General features: G+C 39.8%; 2 protein-coding genes across 4 annotated transcripts; one reads left to right on the top strand and one right to left on the bottom strand.

The window, feature by feature from the left end:
• Positions 1-3,778: 3,778 nt before the first annotated feature.
• nkapd1 (NKAP domain containing 1) lies at positions 3,779-7,218 on the bottom strand. 2 transcript variants are annotated; one of them, XM_069712396.1, is made up of 6 exons: positions 7,151-7,218; positions 6,808-6,887; positions 5,555-5,643; positions 5,278-5,412; positions 5,036-5,089; positions 3,779-4,707 (listed from the first exon to the last, which is right to left on the bottom strand). In XM_069712396.1, the coding sequence occupies exons 2-6, from the start codon at positions 6,877-6,879 to the stop codon at positions 4,251-4,253; spliced, it is 807 nt and encodes a 268-aa protein (XP_069568497.1). In that variant the 5' UTR covers positions 6,880-6,887; positions 7,151-7,218; the 3' UTR covers positions 3,779-4,250. The 2 variants fall into 2 exon arrangements, with proteins under 2 accessions (XP_069568497.1, XP_069568498.1); XM_069712397.1 differs by lacking the exon at positions 7,151-7,218 and adding an exon at positions 6,992-7,069.
• Positions 7,219-13,343: 6,125 nt separating this feature from the next.
• LOC138628972 (dixin-A-like) lies at positions 13,344-19,887 on the top strand. 2 transcript variants are annotated; one of them, XM_069712398.1, is made up of 10 exons: positions 13,347-13,666; positions 13,760-13,944; positions 16,922-17,079; positions 17,173-17,318; positions 18,628-18,717; positions 18,944-18,997; positions 19,087-19,137; positions 19,404-19,508; positions 19,629-19,682; positions 19,774-19,887. In XM_069712398.1, exons 2-10 carry the CDS (start codon positions 13,922-13,924, stop codon positions 19,870-19,872), a joined length of 780 nt encoding a protein of 259 aa, XP_069568499.1. In that variant the 5' UTR covers positions 13,347-13,666; positions 13,760-13,921; the 3' UTR covers positions 19,873-19,887. The 2 variants fall into 2 exon arrangements, with proteins under 2 accessions (XP_069568500.1, XP_069568499.1); XM_069712399.1 differs by having other exon boundaries at positions 13,344-13,944; positions 19,777-19,887.
• The last annotated feature ends 1,548 nt before the right edge of the window (positions 19,888-21,435 follow it).

Below are 21,435 nucleotides of genomic sequence, written 5' to 3' on the forward strand. Positions count from 1 at the left end.
AGGAGGTGAAGTTCATCTTTTCCACTCTTCTAATTTAAAGTAGCAGTTGCTATTGTTCGCTAATTAGCACACGTTCAGGAGGCCAAAGGAAGTTATGGTGTTATTTGTTGTTATTTTATTACCCATCCACCTCGGAACCAGGAGTGTCTGTACAAACTTTTGTTTGCGGCGATATTTCAGTCTGGAGACAGTAACACTGTCATTCCTACAGCCACAAGGCCACAAACTGTAGAGGTTCAGATGTGTGTAACCGAGGCAAGTTAGGACAACGTCACCCTAAAAGTTGATGTGACAGATAGTGCTAATAAAATAAACTGACTTTTTAAACTCGTCCTAAAATGAACAAAATGTTATTGCCACCTTGCCACTGAAGCTCGAGGAAAAAGGATCAAATCGATAAGTCGTCAGGAGTTAGATGTGTTGGGGCTTTTCTGCTACCAAGATGCTCAGAAACACACACACACACACACACACACACACTTGTGAATGCGTTGTCACCTGAACACGACAAAGCCGAACGATAGTGTCGGAGTTCAAAGAGCAGGCAGCTACCAGCTCCTAGCAGCAGACACAGTGAAGGGACCAGGGGCGCCAAAAGAACAAGCAACCTGTTAGTCTGGCAGGAACGGAGGGGAAATTCAAAGATAAACCGTGCGAGAAGGCTGAGGTCAGATCAGGTAATAGGAAAAGAAAAAAAAAGTCAAACACAACAGCAAACACCAGCAGTTGTTTTTGACATTTCCATGGCCCATCTAACGAGCTCGATTAATACAAATGAGTGTGTAATGTAATTAAATCTCGGAGGCAGAGATAGCAGCACAGTAGCAGATAGGCCCAACAGCAGCAGCTGTGACAACCATACCATAATGACAATTAGAAATCCAGTTAGCATAAAGCTTCCTAAATATCTGTAGACTATTTACTTAAAACAACTCAGTATCTGGAAACCCAGATTTGGCTCCACAGTAAGCACTACCTGAGGCAGGACGTTCAGGGAAGCAGTGTCATGTAAACCAATGTAATACATCACAAATTACACAAAATGACCAGAATACAAGGTCACTTTTCACCTCAGTGGGAGGTCCGCTCCTAATGCCCCCTCTGCGGTGACCTGGTGACCTCCAGCGATAAAGAGGAAGACCTATAAAACACGTTGCATCTCGGGAATTTTCCCTTTTGCCAAAACGCTTGGTTAACCGTGGCAACAAATTTTGTACCGATTTGAATTTGCTGAATTTCCTTTTTTTTTTTTTCGTCTCCAAGATTGGAGCAGCTGCAGCCGAGCTCACTCGCTGCTGCTCAGAGAGAACACTTAGCCTATTGACACAGACTTAGTGAAGTGCTTCAGGCTCTTCCACTACACACTTTCAAAGTGGTTTACCAACACTTCCCTCAGCATCAGATTATCTAAAAATACTCAGGCTCACCAGTTGTTACCAGGTTTGCACACAGGATGAGGAGCGTGGTGTAAAAAAAGGGTTGTTTACTGGATCTTTTTCTCAGGCATTAAATAGGCACAAAGTTCCACATTAAATAAAAAATGAGACCTTACAGGGCACGGCGGTTTTCTGCGCTTTAGTAATTTGGATTAGACTTGCGTAGCAGTCAGGCAGCTCTTCCCCAAATCACTTAATGTATTCACTTTGATCATGAGTAGCAGCTTATTAAGGTCGATCTTCTGCATCATAACGGAGACTGCATGTTCAGACAGAGACAGGACTGTGGAGAGGACTTTGATCCATGAGGCCGCCAGGTTTTCTTTTTTCTTGATAAACAACCTGACAACTCTAAAGAGTGACAAGGAATCGGAAGTGTACTTTTTCTTATGCCGGAGTGTTAAAAGGATGAGTCATTACGTAGGTTATCTAGATTTACACTGCTGTCTCATTGCAGTTTGTTTTTTTTGCTCTAAACATGTGAATGTTGTCTGCGCAGGTTCAGAAAATACATATTTAGAAGCTTTTTAAAGAAAATCATTTCTAATGCCTTAAAGTGGCTTAGATATAACTCTACACACCTTTTCATTCATTCAGTTTTTGCGCCCCTCTACACTTGCTCACTTAGTAGATATATGGGCTGTAGAGTAATAATTGTGATTGGCCCCAAGGCTCCTCCCCTCCCATTTCCCAGCATGCCTTCTCACTTTGTACATTTTAAGAGAATAAAGAAACCAAATTAACTTCAATAAAAACAAATTACGACAGCCCTCCAAAACTAGGCTTTGACTCAAACCTTAAGTGCACAAGGTGGGAAAATGGCAAATGCAGCGCAGCATTGTGATGTGCATGGAGCACAGAAAAAAAAACCTTTGGGAGTTCAAAATCAGCACCCAAGATACGCATGCTTTTGTGAGCAGTGGTCCCGTTGCGTTGACGATGTTTTACGCACCAAAAACTTAAGCAGAAAGAACACATCAAAGTTTGTGACAGATTATTCGGGGAACAGAAAGAAGTCGCAGGGAGCCGAATCTGGCAAATAAGGTTGGTGGGGAGCGATGATTGTGTTTTTTTTGGGGGGGGGCAAGAAAGTTGAGCGTTTTCAAATTTGCTGTGTCAAGCTGGCTAAACCAACTGCCGTCAGGCCACAGTTCAGGTGGTCTGCAGTGAGTGTTTTCCCTCAGACGCCTCAGAAGGTCGCAGTAGAACTCGGTGTTGACAGTCTGACTCTGAGGGGACGAATTCACGGCGACACAAAGAAAACCCACCTGGTGTCTCCTGACCTGACGAACCTTCTTGGATCTTGGACAGTGAAGCTCCGCCCCTCTTGAAACGTTGAACGTCACTCGGAACACCTCGCCCGGCTCATCGCTTCATCGCTTCATCTGGATGATGATTTCCAGAGTTTGTTGAGTAAGTTGATGTGATTGGTTCCTTAGGTTTGTGGCTGTTTGAGTCCATGTTTATGAAATTGTAATTTCAGTTCAGAAACAGAAATGCTCAGCCACGGTGTTGACGGCTTATTTAACTTGCAACATATAAAAACAACCTGTTAACCTTTTAAAACAATGAACTTATATTTGTGACCATTTCATCGTAAAGACCCTCGAAAGTTCAAATGAAGTTGCTGTTCTTGTTAACTAGATTCTGTAAACAGTTTTAACAAATGTTGGTGAAACCGGAGTTGGCAGTGCATTTGTTGGGAATTATTTTCAGCTGTGGGTTCATACATATCGGTGGTTTTCTGTTTCACAATGTGCAGTATGCGAGATCAAGTCAAAATCAAATGTTCTATGATCATTTTAAGGAAGGAAGATGTTTTAGTTTTGGTGTTTTAGTTTTGTTCTATTAGTGGAGCTCTATGGGACAGAGAAATAAGGACTATGTGGAAATTATGGAGATGACGGACACTAACGGTCAACTTTAAAAAGTCATCATTTTATTTTTACTTAAAGAAAAACTGCAGTGCCCTCTCACAATATTTAACCATTTAATTTCTACAACTTGTGTAATAGGAACGGCAATTTAAATCCTACTAGAACTTGTAATCTGCACCACCAATGTGCACATTAATAAACCTCAAAGGCCCAATTAGAAATGGCGACTTCTGAGTAAGGTCAAATGTATCTTTATGAATCACAGCACACGTTGTTCATAAAGGTACAGTTCTTTCTTTATTACTATATTGCTACTCTAGGATGAAACCAAGTATAGATTTATCTCTTCCAAAAAAGAAAAAGAAAATTACAAATACCCATCCCTGATCTTGACCCCATCCTCCCCTCAACTTCCTGAAAGTTTAAAAAAATATTGGTGCTGTCAGGCAAGGAAAAATATTTTAAAAAAAAGTTTTATTTTTCATCTATGGCAATGTGTTAAAAACATTATTAAAAGCAAATGTACATTCTGTCATTACTGATGAGTAAAATTGCATAAATTGAGTCTTTTTCTGTTAAAAAAACAAACAAATACTGGTCGTTTCAGGACAGAAGGTCTCCACGTGAGTCAGACAGTCTGAGAGCCGACGATCGATCAATCAATCAATGAGCCTGCAGCTCTGATGAAGCAGGTGGTGAAAATCCCCCCCATCCCTCTTCATGCTGCCTGCTGACTGTACTGCTGTACGCCAGCCTCTGATGAGATATTGCTACGCAGAACGCCCACGGAGAGATGACAGCACAGGTTTGTTGATGTCGAACAAAGTACAACACAGACTAGCCGTGCGGAGAAAAGTCCTCTGTGCAGCTGCAGACGAACAAAGGAACCTGGAGTAGTTTTCCTGGTTGTTGGCTGAGCTGTGCATCTGCTCACATCTCAGTCCGCTGAACTGTCGTCTGATCTCTTCTCGCCAGCTGCTTTCCAGTTTTTCCTCCTCTTCTTTTTTGAGTCAGAGTCTTTGCGGGAGTCCCGCTTTCGCTTTTTGTGACTGCGAGTCCGTCTCTCTCTTTTTACCTCATCATTACTGTCCCCCGAGATGCTGTCCTCACCTCCACCTCTGGATTTGGCCATTTTCTTGGTTTTATGTGGACTTTTAGTACTTTTTCTCTGCTTGTCTTTGGTTGCGCTGCTGTCGTCGCTGCTGCTATCGTCGCTGCTGCTATCGCTGCTCGAGGACTCTGCTTTCTTATGCTTTTCTTCCTCATCTTTCTTCTTCTTCTTTTTCTTCTTTCGAGAGGACTTTTTGGATCGCTTCAATAAGCACGCCTCTGTGTCAAACTTTGACTTTTTCATTTTGTGGCGCCCAATCTTCTTTGTAGCTCTTGTTTTTTCCCTAAAAAAAAAAAATACACATAAAATGTGGGTAAGGCACCAGCACCAGTAGGATTTTTTTTTATGTCTCATTGCAGCAATCCATTGATTTTACACTTTGAGATCAGTGTAAAGAAAATCAATCATCTCTTATGATAACTTTGATAGATGGAAATGTGGCATAAAAAGATGCTATCAAACTGCCATATGAGAAAGGTGGGATCCAGATTTCAATTTAATTTTTTAATGTTCGACTACCAGCTTTATAGAAGGACACTTCTAAATCCCTGGAGTGCTCCTTTAAGATTTGTTTTGCTCATCATCTTGCTCCGTGCTGTATTTTTGCTTACCCGTCACTTTCAAACTCCTCAGGATAGAGCTCCTTGAAGCCGCTGTGTCCCCATCTGTGATGAGCAGACATGAGATGATAAAGATGTGTCAGTCTTGCCAAACTCTCCTACGTTTACATTACAGTGTGGGGACATGAGCATGAATGGATAAATAAATAGAAAGAATACAAATAATGAAACCATCTCATTAACAAAGTTCGCTGTAAGAAAAGCACCAAAAAAAGATTTAGTTGTGTATGTACCTGTCAGGATCCTTGGACTCAAATTCATAGTGTTTGCGAGTCCAGCATCGAGCGTCTCTGTCGTCGTGCTCCGAGACCCTGCTTCTACTCTCTTCTCTGAATTGATCCGGCACTCGATCGCAGTGCATGTGTCTTCTGGAAAACGAGCATTACCAATAAATCAGAAAGCCAATATACAGTAACAGCTCTCTGAACTCATTATGAAACACTCAGATGAGCGTCGGCGTCACTTGTAGTTCGGCGGCTCAAATTAAACTGGGACTTCCAATGCTCCTACCTCACACACTCGGTATCTGGGAAGTGTTTGTGGTGCGACGTTTGGACCTCCCAGTCTCGCATTTTCCACATCTCCGTCTCTTCCTGGATCTGCAGTTGGTCAACAACAACATGTACATGAAGTGCTGCCAAAACACGCCTTCATGTAAACAGTATTAAAATATTTCCAGAGGTTAAATATACACAGCTGCTAAAACAAAAAAAACTTCTAATCAGCGTGTAAACATTCCCTCGGCTGCTTAATATAAGAATTAACAACCATTAACAAGGTCTTCTCTGGGATAAAACGTCTTTGAGCTTTCATCTATTAAAACATCACCTCTGTGCAACTTATTCAAGCTCAAAAAAACTTGGCCATTGTTACCTCTGTGCTCCAGCTTGTCAAGTATCAGGATAAGAAGTAAACCACGTAACAAAAACCGAAGGCATCATCTTAGGCTTAGGAACAAACAATGAATCAATAGTGTTGACTTGTTGCCCACTCAGGAGCCAGTTCAAGTGTAACACAAGCTAAAGTCTGAAAAAAAACCACCGTAAAGCTGGATCAACAGCCCACTAAAACACTTTTAAAAACTAAACGCTAAACCTTCATGCAGGTAGAATTTATTGCAGGACTGTTGCGTTACACTACATGAGGTTCAGCGGTAGAAGAAGAAATACTCGGAAAGGCCAGTTCGTAAAAACACTCTCGCCCCGCCCATCAGCAAAATGTATTATTGGCTTCAAGAATAGAAGTATTTTATCGTGCAGAATGGCCGCTGACAGTGATAAACGACAGAGCCACTGAAATCCAAGAATAATTACCTCTGAACAAATTAAAATAACATTTCTTCAGGACCTCTCAGCGGTTGAATTAACCTGTTGAAAGGGTGCACAGGTGTTTCCACCTATTTTTACATGATCACTTTTTTTTTTTTTTTATCTCAGGACGGTGGAAGCGGCCACAGACTGAATTTGATAAGAGTGCTCTCTCTCTCTCTCACTATCTGGTAGGTCTCTACTAATGCCTTAGTTTTACTCACCAGAAGACTATTTTGCAAAACTACTATCTGACAAATAAGGTGCAATAAAAAGAATAGTTCCCTCTAAAAAAAAATGTACTGGAGACGAAAAAAAGGGGACATAATCGAGGACAATACCTCAAAATTGCACTTTAAGTGCAATTTTAAATGAGCAAATACTATATAAAATAATAATAATAATAATAATAATAATAATAATAATAATAATAAAAAGGATGTGAACCAAACGCACCTTGTTGTGTGCGTCTGTGTGTCGGATCACATTCCGCAGCAGCGTCGTCTTCCCCATCGGCTGCTTCGACATGACGGCCCCTTGAACGAAACACAAGTAAGTCACGGACAGACCAACCCAAGATATAAAAGTTGTGGAAACAAACAGAGTATTTTTTATATATTTTAATATATATATATATTACCGGAACACTCAGCGTGACCTGTTAGCCTAGCCTGCTATAAAATGTATTCCTTGCAGCTCGTCCAAACCACACACACACACACGCACACACGCGCACACGCACCTGTCCTGCTCTACTACACGTTCACAACCATTTCGTAAACGTGCACAAAAACTGTACCTGTCAAAAACGAGCAGCATTCAAGAAGGTAAAAACACAGCTTTACAGCTTCTGCCGGTAACTTCCGCTCTGTTGTCGTACTGGAGACGTCACTGAGCTCTGGGACAAACGATTGGTCAACGGTCCGCCAATCATCGTGGTCGAAGCTGTGAGCCGCTGCAGAGTGTAGTTCGTGTGTAGATGTGAACATTCAACTGTATTGGCAAAATTAGACATTGCGGTAAATAGTTTTTTTTTTATTTTATTTTTTTCTAAATTGAACAGTTAAAACGATTTATATATTTATTTATTTTTAATTACAATAAGTCATTATTTTGAAGGGCTGCAGCGAGTCAACACCCCAGACTGCTGGACCAAGAAACCAAAACATAAGTGATATTTATCTGTAAAAGGCAAACTGAACAGACCAGAATACAACATCTGTCAAGAAAGAACAAGAAAAAGAGGACAAATAAGCACGACGTCGGTGCTTTGTTTTTCTGCTAGATGAGTAAGTATCCACGTGTTCGCTAACTTTGTTTCTGTGACGTTTTGTAGGATGAAGCTGTCTTTTGGCATGAACATGACGGCTATTAGGAGCTCTATATATCTTAAAAGGTGCGTCGGCATATCTTTAAATAAACATTGAATTGTCAGTGTTATTAGACCTTGTCAGTGTTATTAGACCTTGTCAAGGTCATGACATCACTTTGGGATCACTTGAGAGTTGTGTTGAGACTTCAACACACGGGAAAGCTCCACTGAGACCAAACTGTCTCACTTCCTGTCTCTAGATGTGTCCGTCCCACGTGATTCACATGTGCAGAGCTAGACACGTCCTGTCCTGTCTTATATCGGACCCTATAAATAGAGTAACAGCTATTTACACTGGTGTAAAGTCCTCAGAGAGATACACAGGAATGCAATGAAATCTGGGAGCATCCAGAGGACTCGGCACCAATGTAAAACATTACATTACATTTCTTTTAGCTGACGCTTTTATCCAAAGCGACTTACAATAAGTGCATTTCAACCATGAGGGTACAAATTCAGAACAACAACACCTATGGTAATTCATCTTCCCACCATGGACCACTTTGTGCAAACAAATTAGGCTTGGCCTATTTAGAATACCCTGACAGTTATGGATATTTCAAAGGCACATTATGATGAAGAGAAAGCAGCTTTCAATTAAGTAGGAAGCCTAATTAAAGGTTCCATTAAGTACTCTACTGGTTTCATGTATGGAGCTGATGAAATGATTTTGTGCTCCAGTTAAAGGGACTGTTGGGAGTTTACATATCATCGTGTTTTAGATAAGTGTGTATCAGCTTTATGCCTCGGTGTTTTTAATTGGTAGAGTTGTGTTCTGCATTTTACCTGAACAAACAGCTTGAATCCCTTTGACAAATGCTCTTTCTTAGTTTTTGCTTAGCCTTATTTGTTTGTCTCCACTTGTGTAATATGATTCTAATTCCGAAGAGGCCCTTCAAGTTCAGTTCATTTGTTGTGAAGAAAACACATTTTGAGGGTTATTCTGAGTGCTCGACCATCTTCAGGCAGCTATTTGATATGCAAATATTTTGGACAATACATGATATATAAAAGCAGGGACTTATTTTGAATTATCTTTGCTCCAGGGTTTTCTCCCAAACAAAAATATCCCGAACAGCCAATAGACTTCTTTATTTCTTTCTTCTTTAAATTGCATCTGCCAACAAAAAAAGATGCGTTATCCGGGGAAAAAAATGGTATGAGTCTGTGGCGCTTTACGCATATCTGTTTGAAGGTCATTGAAATACAAAAAGAAAAACACAGATAACTTTTGTTTCATACAGCAGGCATAATAATCTGAATCCATAGTGACCGTGCAAACAATCTGTTCTATTTTAGCAACTCATTTGATTTACAAATTGGCCGACTGCATGTTGTCTCTGTGGCAGCCGCTCTTCTCACCTCCTGCCTCCGCAGCGATGGAATGACTTTCCAATCACACTTTGAACGGCAAAGTCACTGCTAGTAGATCACCCATACATGAAAAGAAGAGTCCCTGTTAAAAACCCTTTGTTTCCCCCAATTCCCTCAGTCACAGCTGGGCCGCCCAAATCTTCGTCGTCGGCCCGTTCGATACCACAGTTTGTCCTTGTCTTTTTAATATTGAAGCAAAAACAGATACTGAGAGGAAGAAAGAAACAGAAACAAGTTTATGTTTCGGGAGACAGTTTTCAAAAGGCCACTAACTTTGCCAAACTACTATCAGCGTAATCTGTCTGCGTGACGTTCATGCCTCTTCTTACGCATTACAAACAATACTCAGTTGTTTTTCTTTCCAATGGACAGAACCACTATAAGTTTAGCTGTTTAATACTTACCTAACGCCATCAAAAAAGGTGGATGGGCATTTGGCAGGGTTCGTAAGATTATAAATAAATAGTTACCCAGTTAAAAATGTAATAAGTAATGTAAGAATTTTCATTACCTAATCAAAGTAATGTAACTTATTACAATGGATTAGTTTTCTAACAAACGTTGTAAACTGCACTACAAAGCTGAACTTAAAAAAAAATGAATGGAAGAGTCGGTGTAAACCTTCAAACTAACACTAATTCCTGTCAAACTTATATTAAACGTTTTTCAATACAATTTGATTTCAAATGGGAAGGTTTTGATTTTACAGCAGAGCAACCAAAACAAATCATAAGTATGTAAATCACAAATGACTGCAGTGAAGGAAAAATGTTCCCAGAACCTCAAAACAAGTTGACAGTCAGGTGGACTCTATGCTCAGTGATGACAGATCTGTCAACAGGGTTCACACAGTTGGTTCACACCGGTTCCTGATAACCCCTTTTTGAATATCTCCGTCTTATCTGACGCCATGGCCAACCACCGTGGTGTGTCTGTTCAGTACGGCAGATGAGAGGCTACACATAATATTTGCCTCTCATTTCCACCTGTTGTCTGTTCCATTTGCAGGTGAAATTTATTCACAATCAGTGTTGCTTCCTAACTGGACAGGTTGATTTCTCAGAAGTGTGATTGACTTGGAGTTACATTGTGTTGTTTAAGTGATTTCTTTATAAAAAAAAATTTAGCAGTGTAGTTACTCCCCATCACTGGCATGCTGCATGTCTTTGATTTACTTTCCTGGCAGGATTTGTTAAGCCACATTTCTGTGAGTCTTTGTGTTTGCATGTTTTGAGCCATCAGCTGAATCCCTGTCAGGAGTTAACACATCTGAAGCTCCCATAATCTTTCCATCCGAGTGATTCTCTGTGGTTTTTTCTATCCTCACTGTCAATATGGATTACAAGTGTTTGGTTTAATTGGTGAGTATTATTAGTTGTGCAACAATTTTGAGTAATATGAGTTTGTCTAAATAATCCTGTATTTAAATACTGATGAATATTAATGTTGTGATGATATACAAACAGGCTGAGATTTGTGATTTATCTTAAAATCATATTCACATGCCTGCCTGTACAGTGCATCCAGAAAGTATTCACAGCGCTTCACTTTTTCCACATTTTGTTATGTTACAGCCTTATTCCAAAATGGATTCAATTCATTTTTTTCCTCAAAATTCTACACACAATACCCCATAATGATAATGTGAAAAACGTTTCCCAAAGGCACATGAAGGACTCTCAGAACATGAGAAACAAAATTCTCTGGTCTGATGAAACAAAGATTGAACTCTTTGTTTCTCATGGTCTGAGAGTCCTTCAGGTGTCTTTTGGTAAACTCCAGGTGGGCTGTCATGAGCCTTTTACTGAGGAGTGGCTTCCGTCTGGCCACTCTACCATACAGGCTGCTTGGTGGAGTGCTGCAGAGATGGTTGTCCTTCTGGAAGGTTCTCCTCTCTTCACAGAGCAACGTTGGAGCTCTGTCAGAGTGACCATCGGGTTCTTGGTCACCTCCCTGACTAAGGCCCTTCTCCCCCGATCGCTCAGTTTGGCCGGGCGGCCGACTCTAGGAAGAGTCCTGGTGGTTCCAAACTTCTTCCATTTACAGATGATGGAGGACACTGTGCTCATTGGGACCTTCAATGCTGCAGACATTTTTCTGTACCCTTCCCCAGATCTGTGCCTCGATACAATCCTGTCTCGGAGGTCTACAGACAATTCTTTGGACTTCATGGCTTGGTTTGTGCTCTGACATGCACTGTCAACTGTGGGACCTTATATAGACGGTGTGTGTCTTTCCAAATCATGTCCAATCAACTGAATTTACCACAGGTGGACTCCAATCAAGTTGTAGAAACATCTGAAAGATGATCAGTGGAAACAGGATGCACCTGAGCTCAATTTTGAGTGTCATGGCAAAGACTGTGAATACTTATGTACATGTGATTTTTTGTATTTCTTTTTTTTTTTTTTTTTCATTTTTTATTTTTAATAGATTTGCAAAAATTTCAACAACAAAAAATTTGTGCGTAGAATTTTGAGGAAAAAAATGAATTGAATCAATTTTTGAATAAGGCTGTAACATAACAAAATGTGAAAAAAGTGAAGCGCTGTGAATACTTTCCGGATGCACTGTATTTTGACAAAAACTGGTCACTGTAATTGTTCTTGCTGTTCGCACAAGCTGTCAAAATATACCCTCTATATCTCTAGAATTTATGACAGAATCCATAGCCCTGATTTAATGAAAAATATTAGGCTTAAACGGGTGACAAATCAGGTCGGTATCTTGTCATTGAAGCAGCAATTTCCTCCTTTTGGGTCGAAATGACATCGTTTCTCATCTGAGGAACAGCACAAAAAAGAGACAAGGCACTTCAGAGGCCTTTACACCTTGTGTTTAAAACACAAAAGGCATCAAAACCAAATGTAAAAGTGTGAGAAATGATTATTTGATTTAATAGCAAGTCTCAAGTCTTGATTGAGAAGGAAAAATACCCAGTTTAGTGCACCGCCTCCTACTGCAGCCTCATATTAGCTGTAGCTTAATGGAGAAGTCTGGATTTTGTTCCCGGATCTTTTAATGGAATCGAATTAGCAAAGGATGTTTTCATGGTGTAGATGGACAGGAGGAATCACAGGAAATGTTTCAGTGTGTATTTGGGATGTGAGTACTGTTTTAAGACTTAAACCTATCCTAAATCCAATTTTGACTTTAATGCTGGGTAATAAATACTGGAATTAGAGGTTATAATAAAGCTACTAAAGCGTTAAATTTAAAGGTATGCATTAACGTATTCCCAGTCTAGGAATACATTGATATGTGATGTGGATTCTTTAGTTTACAAAATATTCTCAATATTTCTTTTTCAGATTTTAACATTTTCACTTATGCTATTGGTCAAATTGAAATAGTTGTCCTTAAACACACAACTGTCCTCCACCTCGGCAGTTTTCTCTGCATCAGTCTGATGCTGCATTAGTCTGCTGGTTTACATACATATTCATGGCTCCACTTTAAAGTGGCTCATTGCAGCAGGCGTCGATGGTGCTCATGCAGAATTGAAGACACTGTCATTTTGTTCTGGGCAGAACTGCGAGCTGCCACGTGGAGACCCACTTCACATTTTTGCTGATGACACCGACAGCTTAATGACAGCTTGTGCAGGCAGAACGCCTTTAAAAGGAGTTCCTGAACACTAACAGCACATGTTGGAGGAAAATATTTTTGTCTGTATTGTCTGCTGTTAAAATTATAAAACGGGTTCTTTTTGCATTTTGGTTTAATCTGATGGCTTGGATGTTTTGCTGTATTGTTTTGGCCTTGTCACAATTGCAGTAAAAATGCTGTCCACTTCATGAAGCATGTGAAAAGAGCTGTAATTGTAGGTTGATGTATTCAGCCTATAAATACCATTTTCTCTCTATAGGGGCCTGTGTAAATATGTTTTTAACCTCTCTGTTTTTTGCATGTTGTGATTTAGTCAGTAAACAAAAGACTTCAGACTTTCCTTTCTTTCTTTCTTTTTTATCCAATGTTAGTTATTATTTTAGCTGCAGTGACATGCAGTACTCAAAAAGCAAAGAGAAGGGAGACAGAAGGAGAAAATCTCCCTCTCCCTCTTCCTCCTCCTCCTCCTCCTCCTCCTCCTCCCCCTCCCCCTCCTCCTTCTCCTCCTCCTCCTCCTCTTCCTCCTCCTCCTCCTCCTCCCTCCTCCCTGTGAGAGGAGGGAGCAGTGGGGAGAGGAAGGAGGAGGACTGAGTGAGACGGAGGGGGGGAGGGTAAACACACCCAGACAGAGCCATGTCTGACATCCGTGCTCACTGAGAGAAGGAAAGGCTGATACAAGGCTTGTTCGACCTGGCAGAAAGAGAGGGAGGGAGGGAGGGAGGGAGAGAGGGAGTAAATGCAAAAAAAGGCCAGCAGAGGATAACACAAAAAGGGTGAAAAAGATGCACAAGGGCTGCATCAGTTCCTGTCATCAAAGAACAAAAAAACATTGTGTTCGTGAACAGGAGCTGGTGAGCTCAAGCACCAGGCGAGTGCAATGAGAAAGCAGGCAGACTTGAGTCACTGGTGCTGCTAAGCTCTCTCTCTCCCTCTATCTCTGCCAGCCAGGACTGAGCCTCGGTAGGATTCAGGGGGAAGGGTTTTGGGGCTTTTTAATTCAGATTTAGAGCTGGATGTTTTAGAGAGTGTGCTGTTATCTCTGATTGAACACAGTGTGCGACGTGGAGCCTCCTCCGGTTGCTGTTTTCTCTGGCTGCTCCCCTCCCTGTGCTGCCTCTCTGTGTCTATGGGTCTATGGGTCCTGACTGAGAAGCGGGGCATCACCCAAATACGGGGCTCCGACTGTATGGGAGGTTAAAGCCTGTGAGCACCAGCATGGGAGCCAAACAGATGAAATGGTAAGAGATGCTTCTTCAATTCTTATTTTAACATCATCTCCACCCACGCTGATATTTTTGCCTGCGGACATGCTATTGTGCATCAGGCCTAAAATTCAGAGGACTTTACATCCCTGTAGTCACTTGGTAAGCATGTGTGACTCAAGGTTAGCCTTAGAAATGCTTTTCATCCCCACATCATGACTATGAGACGCAAACTGTGCAGGTTATTGTTCGGTGTCTACGGTGCAGTAGGTGTGGGTGTGTCCCTCTGTGTCTGTGTGAGCTGAGCTGCTATTGCCTAGCAACCACTGTCTAACTTGCCATTACAGGTTATCCCATCTCATGAAACAAATAAAAACAAATACACATTTTAAGTGACAGCAGAACAAGAAACACATTATTTTTAGACTTGTGAACATACTGCAGCTTAAAAATCCACCTTCGTTTCCTTGATTTCAGACAAGCCAAATATAGGTGTCTATATTTAACCAGTCCTTTAAAATTATCTGCTAAATAACAGTCTGCTAACTGGTTAATATATATTCCCAGATTCTTAAACATATTCCACAAAATCTGAGTATAAAAAGTTAAAGCCTTATGACTGATATTTTTTATTATTATTTATGGCCTAATTGGATCATTAATACAGATGCATCAATAAGCAGCATTTTTGCTGTTATAGGGAGGTGAGGTGAGACTAAATTACTTGATAATTTACTCTTTTTTAATCCAATGGTTTCCAGACAGGATGGCGGGACTCTTCCATTGGACCACAAGATAAATCTGGTTTAATCTTTGGTTTAACCTATATGTTCCAAATCTATCTGTAGGAATACGATCTCTTGGTGCAACAGATCAGCAGTGAGCATCTGAAATGGAGTTTATTGAACCACTCCCTGAGACAATGATAGAGGGTTGCCTGGTAATGTCATCATGTGCAATAATGAGTAGGAGGAGGGTGCATCTTTGATCCCTTTCGGATAAACACGTCGTGGTAATTACAGCAACATCTGATAAGACACTCAGTTTGTGTTTGTTCATGTGACCTGGTCCTTTCTAAGGAGATGGGAAGACTGAACTATTAGATGTTACTCAGCACGGTGAATGTGGACTGTTTTCAAGGGTTTTTAGCAATGTTAGCGGTATGCAAGCCGAAGTATGGCTTAAACCACTTAAATAGCTCAACATCTACTGGATAAACTGCCATGCGCCCAGACTATGAACCCTGATGTCTTTGGTGATCCTCTGACTTTTCCCATATCGTCATCAGTTTGATGTTTGTGTGCTTTAAAAAAAAAAAAAGAAATTACGGATTATCATGAAATTTGTCCCCTTTAACATTGATTTGCAGAAGCTGGGGTGATCCTCTAAGAAGAAATTTCCCCTCGGGGATTAATAGAGTACTATAAAATTAAAAAAATTAAAAAAAATTAAACTTTTTTTTATCAAGCTCCATCATCAGGAAAAAAAATTACACTCTGTCTGGAGCTTTTTGTTTATGACTTGCAAAACATTCATATTAGCCAGAGAGGTTTGTTTTTTTGGGTTGTTTTGTTTTGCAAATGTTAGCATAACTTGCTCAAAACTGTTTCCGTCAGCATGTTTGAACTCACATTAGCATTTAGCATGTCAGTAATCTGTAACCCAGAGGTGTCCAAACTCTTTCCTTTGAAAGGCCAAACATTAATCTGGACGGTGTGCTGCGGGTTTATTTTTTTGAAATTTCATTCAAATGTGATGTATTTTTCAGAAAGTTAACATTATATTTCGAAAATAAAATGTCAGAATAATGGAGGTAATAGTTTTAAATCTGCGTAATAGAAATTTTTATTATTTTGCGTCCATCTTGCCAATTGTCAATTGTGTCACTGCCTCGAATAACATCAGAAAACCCTCATTCTTCGTAGATAAGATGTAGGCCAACAAAATTGAATAAGAAAACAGTAAACGGGTCATACTGTTTAGATTCACAGAATTTACAGTCCGTAGTTCTTACAGTGAGGATTTTACAGAATTTAAGAATGAGGCCAATAAATACAAGATTGTGAGCAAAGAAAACATAGAAGGTGCTCCGTTGTCACCTATTACATTTTAAACGCAACCTTCCCAACGCTGGCGACTAATGACGCGACTGTTTGCTGTCGGTTGTGATATGAGCTTGTGCTGAGTAATGCTACTAGATTCGCAGAAAATTGGCTCCAACCTAAAACTCGCTCCACATGCATGTGATGGGAAGAGCGTGTTCGAGTGTGCAAAAGCAATCCCTCGGGACATTCTCTGGTTTCTAAACACAGTTTTGTCCCACAGTCAGGTCCTGCTTGGTTCTTCAGCTTTAGTAGTAGGGTGATGACTTGCGATGCTTTGCTAGCACAAGAGTTTAGATCTGTTTCTGCCGTCACAGGCTTGTTTTCACACGCACACAGACGGTAAAAAATAAGAATCCCCCACCATGCATAATGCCATAGGTCGCGGGTCACAGAAGCTGTATCCCATTTCTACAAACAGAGCAGAGGGAAGATGACAGCTGGCCTAAACCTCAGGCCGCTTCAGATGCTCTTAGAAAAGAAATGTATTATATTCACCGAGGTGTAAGAAAACCTGCGATTCAGAAGCCATGCCAGCATTATGTTTAGAAATCATGGCCAAAGGGGGAGCAAACTATGTGAAGAATTTCCTGTGGGAACATGACAGACTTGTGTGCATTCCTGCTCCCACTGTGTCTGTTCCAAACAGGTTTCAGACCTGTTCGATCATGTGTTTTATTAATAGTATTCTTTGAAATAATCTATATATAATACTCTATATTACTGTGGGCATTATGTGTTCAAAAAGAGATTTGGTTCAAATTATTTAGCCCAAATGGGATTAATTGACATTTTTGTTCTCCTGGGGGAGTTATTATATCTCCATTTTATGTTGCTAGCTTTATTTATTTCCGTCCATTTGGCTGGATACAAACACATTCACTGCTGTCTGTGCCCACCATCTGTTTCAGTCTCAGCTCACCCAGCCCCGCCCACTCCCCCAAAGAAGAGTATGTTATCACCCAGTCCGCTGACACCCCTAAAGAAGAAGCAGTCCATGATCAGTCTGAGAACCGGGAGGAACCTTGGGATGACAAATCTGAGCCGACAGAGAAGAAATCTGTGACAGGTTGGTTGGCTGCACATCCAGCCGGATACGATGCGATGGCAAAAAAAAAAAAAAAAAAAAAAAAAAGCTTCCATGTCCCCATCTTCCTTTCAGAGGAGGTGCCTCTCTGCGGGTTGTGTCCCTCCCTCGGGCACGATGGGCAGGAGGAAGAGAAATCCTGGGAGGAGCAGCTAGATGCCCACCAGGAACAGCTGGAGAAGGAGATGCAGGAAGCCAGGAGGATGGTGTTCCGCCTGCAGGTAACTCCTGGTGATAATAACAAACTGCAAAGCGGCTTTGAAAAGCTCCACAGAAGGTGCCCACACTCCAGTTCATACAGGGAGGTTTTAGCCTGGTGTCACACTTCTGGTACTCTGCAACATTTTGAGTGATTCAAATAAATACAAAAAAAACAAAAACATGACAGAAATATCAAATAAATAATTAAAAAAATAAAAAGGTTCAAAGATGAAGTCTTAGGCTCCAAAGCTTTGTCATTAACACCGGATTTTCTCTCGACTCAAAATATTAGTTAAGGACATGTTTCATCACTATAAATTGTATGAGGTTAATCCAGTTGTGACATTAAAGCATTTCATTTTATTCCCCAGTTAAACTCACTATATCTCTATTCGCTCACTTTAATATTTCTCTATTTTGAATTTCTATAACTTCCTGATAAGCTGACCATTTAATATCCTACCACAGTAAAATCAATATAAAGGTTGTCAGAATAACTGTGTATGACAGACAATTAGTAAATTCTATGTAATTTTATTTGTAAGACTTCATAAAATATACGTACTTGTACGTAAGTTATGAAATACTTTACATGCTGTCAATCTATTGTTGCTTCTCCTTTTTTCTATGTTGTATGCTTCTATTTCTAGCACATTCTTTTATGTTCATCATCTTTGCAATAAAATAATTCATACGCAGACGGTATGCACAGATCAGCACTTAATACCTTAACAAGAATACGTCCAATTATGCAACAGAAGGCTGTTCCCTCCCCCATCATTGACAAATAAACAAGAACTTTATTTATATGTATACAATATCAATCTATCCAGTTATTGTTAAAATATATATATATAATTAATTCTAAATTATGCCTTTTTGATGTTTATTTTTTGTAATTTATCAAGCCAACATGTTGAAAATTGCAGTGGCGTGCTGCTTAAGATAAGGAAAAAAAGGTTTTATATATATTTTGTAATATAAAATGACAGATTATTTCTTATATCCAGCTGAAGTTAGTGTTGCAGCTCCAACAGGTCGACAAACTGCAGATATTTTACACAAGAGGCCTTTATTACTAATTACACAGATTACTGTCACTTCCAAACACATTGAAGCCTTTGTGAACTCCGACAGGCTTTTCAATGTGATTTCAATTTCACCGTGTTCAATTCACTGACTTTATTAGCTGCAACGCAAAGCATGTTGTGCAGCCACGTATGAAATTGCACTAATGCATTAACAAATACAAACAGAAATACATCAGGATGGATATTTACATTTTACAGACCTTCAATCTGTGTGTCTCTCTGTGTTTTTGGTCCTCAGACCTTGTTGCTCCATGGCTCCCTCCCCGAGGAGGACCAGGACGGATCGGTGGGCATCGGAGAGAGCCGGGCCAACGCTGAGCCACAGCTGGTACAGTGCCTTCTCTCTGCTAACTCCAGAAAACAACACTCTATGTGTGAAGTGTCCGTGTCAGCCCTTCTGTTGTGGCGATTTTTGCAGCCGTCGCTCCCCAGGAGAGCACAAACGAATCTCTCTGATCTGCCCGCCCGCTGTCATGCTGGCCCGTTGCCTCCTCATGTGATCTGACATTTTTCTATTCTCTAATTACCCCGCTTACACCCTCTTCCCTTTGAAGGTTCTAATCCGCAGTCGTTTGGACCAGAGCATGGAGGAAGCCCTTGACCTCAAGGTACAGTAAAGTAAATATACTTGGGTTTCATATACATAAGCAGTGTCCCTTTTCTCTAATGGTTCTGTGTCCATGTGTGTGGCTCTCAGAGAGAAATCCTGAGACACAAACAGGAGACGCGCCACATTCAGGCCATCAAGGTAAATCCCTTTCTCTAACATTGTACACTGGTTGTGAATTAAACCGGATTAAAGGATATAATTCAATCTATTGCAATTCCACACCCTTCCAAAGTAAAGATTCTGCAGTTTTTTTTTATCATACACAAAATGTAGTTTTCATTTCTTCGCGGACATAAATATGTTTTGAAGTGGGTGGATGCTATCGATGTGGCAGGTGGAGGCAGTTTATCTGTATTCAGGTCTCCTCTGGACGTTTCTTTGATCTTCCCCCTCCTTCTCATTAGGATGCTCTGCAGCAGCGCCTGGCAGTGCAGGAGGATGCCGTGCTGCAGCTAAAGCAGGAACTACTGAGATGCAACATGGCCAAAGATCAGCTGGAAGGGGAGAATGTGAGACAAGTGATGATTCCCGTTTGACATGATAAAAAAAAAAATCTGACCGGCTCGACCTGCGGGTTCAGGTTTTATGAGAGAGAAATAATGCATCGCGTTTAATACATCTGTTTGCAGGTGGAGCTCAAACGCAAGCTGAGTGAAAGAAACAAATTACTCAGTGAATACGAGGTAGCGTCTTTTATTATTTACACTACAGTGCATTCTTCAGGAAGAGTGCGCAGGTAAAGGCTCATGTCATCCATCTCTATTGTCGCAATAGCAGCAGCTCGGGAGGAAGGAGAGAATACTGCAGCAGCAGCAACAAAAACTGGATGAAACTCAGCACAAAGCACGTGAAGTCGGCCTTGGGCGGGTATGAAACATGACATGTTTCCACAATGTACTGTCTGTCTGGATGTAAATCACATCGGGAGGCTGTGGCTCAGACGGTAGAGTGGGTTGCACACTAATGTGAAGGTTGGTGGTTTGATCCCAGCTCCTCCTGTCCACATGCCTAAGTGTCCTTGAGCAAGACACCGGACCCTAAAATTGCTCCCAATGGTGTACCATCGGTGTGTTGTAAGTCGCTTTGGATAAAAGCGTCAGCTAAATGTAATGTAATATATAGAATATTTTATTCATAGACACCCTTTCTAACTACAATTTCAAAGAACTTCACGCAAGGCAACTATAGTATGACTATTTTTTTCATAATTTTGGACGACATACTATAGTATTTTTTTTAATAATTTGGACGACATGCTATAGTATGACTTTTTTTAAATTTTGGACGACATGCTATAGTATGACTTTTTTTAATAATTTGGACGACATGCTATAGTATGACTTTTTTTAATAATTTGGACGACATGCTATAGTATGACTTTTTTAATATTTTTTTTATGACTTTTTTTTAATAATTTGGACGACATACTATAGTATGACTTTTTTTTAAATAATTTGGACGACATGCTATAGTATGACTTTTTTTTAATAATTTGGACGACATACTATAGTATGACTTTTTTTAAATAATTTGGACGACATACTATAGTATGACTATAGTTTTTTTTTAATAATTTGACTTTTTTTTAATAATTTGGACGACATACTATAGTATGACTTTTTTAAATAATTTGGACGACATGCTATAGTATGACTTTTTTTTAATAATTTGGACGACATACTATAGTATGACTTTTTTAAATAATTTGGACGACATGCTATAGTATGACTTTTTTTTCAGATTTTGGACGACATGCTATAGTATGACTTTTTTTTAATAATTTGGACGACATACTATAGTATGACTTTTTTTTAAATATTTTGGACGACATACTATAGTATGACTTTTTTTTAAATAATTTGGACGACATGCTATAGTATGACTTTTTTTTAATAATTTGGACGACATACTATAGTGACTTTTTTTTAATAATTTGGACGACATACTATAGTATGACTTTTTTTCAGATAATTTGGACGACATACTATAGTATGACTTTTTTTTAATATTTTGGACGACATGCTATAGTATGACTTTTTTTTTTTTTGGACGAATGCTTTTGGACGCTATAGTATGCTATATACTATGACTTTTTTAAATAATTTGGACGACATACTATAGTATGACTTTTTTTTTTTTGGACGACATACTATAGTATGACTTTTTTAAACATTTGGACGACATACTATAGTATGACTTTTTAATAATTTGGACGACATACTATACTATAATTTGGACGACATACTATAGTATGACTTTTTTTCAGATTTTGGACGACATACTATAGTATGACTTTTTTTAAATAATTTGGACGACATTCTATAGTATGACTTTTTTTTCATATTTTGGACGACATGCTATAGTAGATTTTGGACGACATACTATAGTATGACTTTTTTAAATAATTTGGACGACATGCTATAGTATGACTTTTTT

The sequence above is a fragment of the Brachyistius frenatus genome, unplaced genomic scaffold, assembly GCF_029030835.1.
Source record: "Brachyistius frenatus isolate BFR_SWC_R1_liver_20210118 unplaced genomic scaffold, ASM2903083v1 Contig_109, whole genome shotgun sequence".
NCBI lineage: Eukaryota > Metazoa > Chordata > Actinopteri > Embiotocidae > Brachyistius > Brachyistius frenatus.

Coding starts and splice junctions, on each gene's coding strand:
- nkapd1 (XM_069712396.1), bottom strand. CDS start 6,879: ATGTCGAAGCAGCCGATGGGGAAGACGACGCTGCTGCGGAATGTGATC. Junction 5,644..6,807: donor ACACAGACGCACACAACAAG/GTGCGTTTGGTT, acceptor GACCAACTGCAG/ATCCAGGAAGAGACGGAGAT. Junction 5,413..5,554: donor CCAGATACCGAGTGTGTGAG/GTAGGAGCATTG, acceptor CTCGTTTTCCAG/AAGACACATGCACTGCGATC.
- LOC138628972 (XM_069712398.1), top strand. CDS start 13,922: ATGGGAGCCAAACAGATGAAATG. Junction 13,945..16,921: donor GGAGCCAAACAGATGAAATG/GTAAGAGATGCT, acceptor CATCTGTTTCAG/TCTCAGCTCACCCAGCCCCG. Junction 18,998..19,086: donor AGGAAGCCCTTGACCTCAAG/GTACAGTAAAGT, acceptor TGTGGCTCTCAG/AGAGAAATCCTGAGACACAA.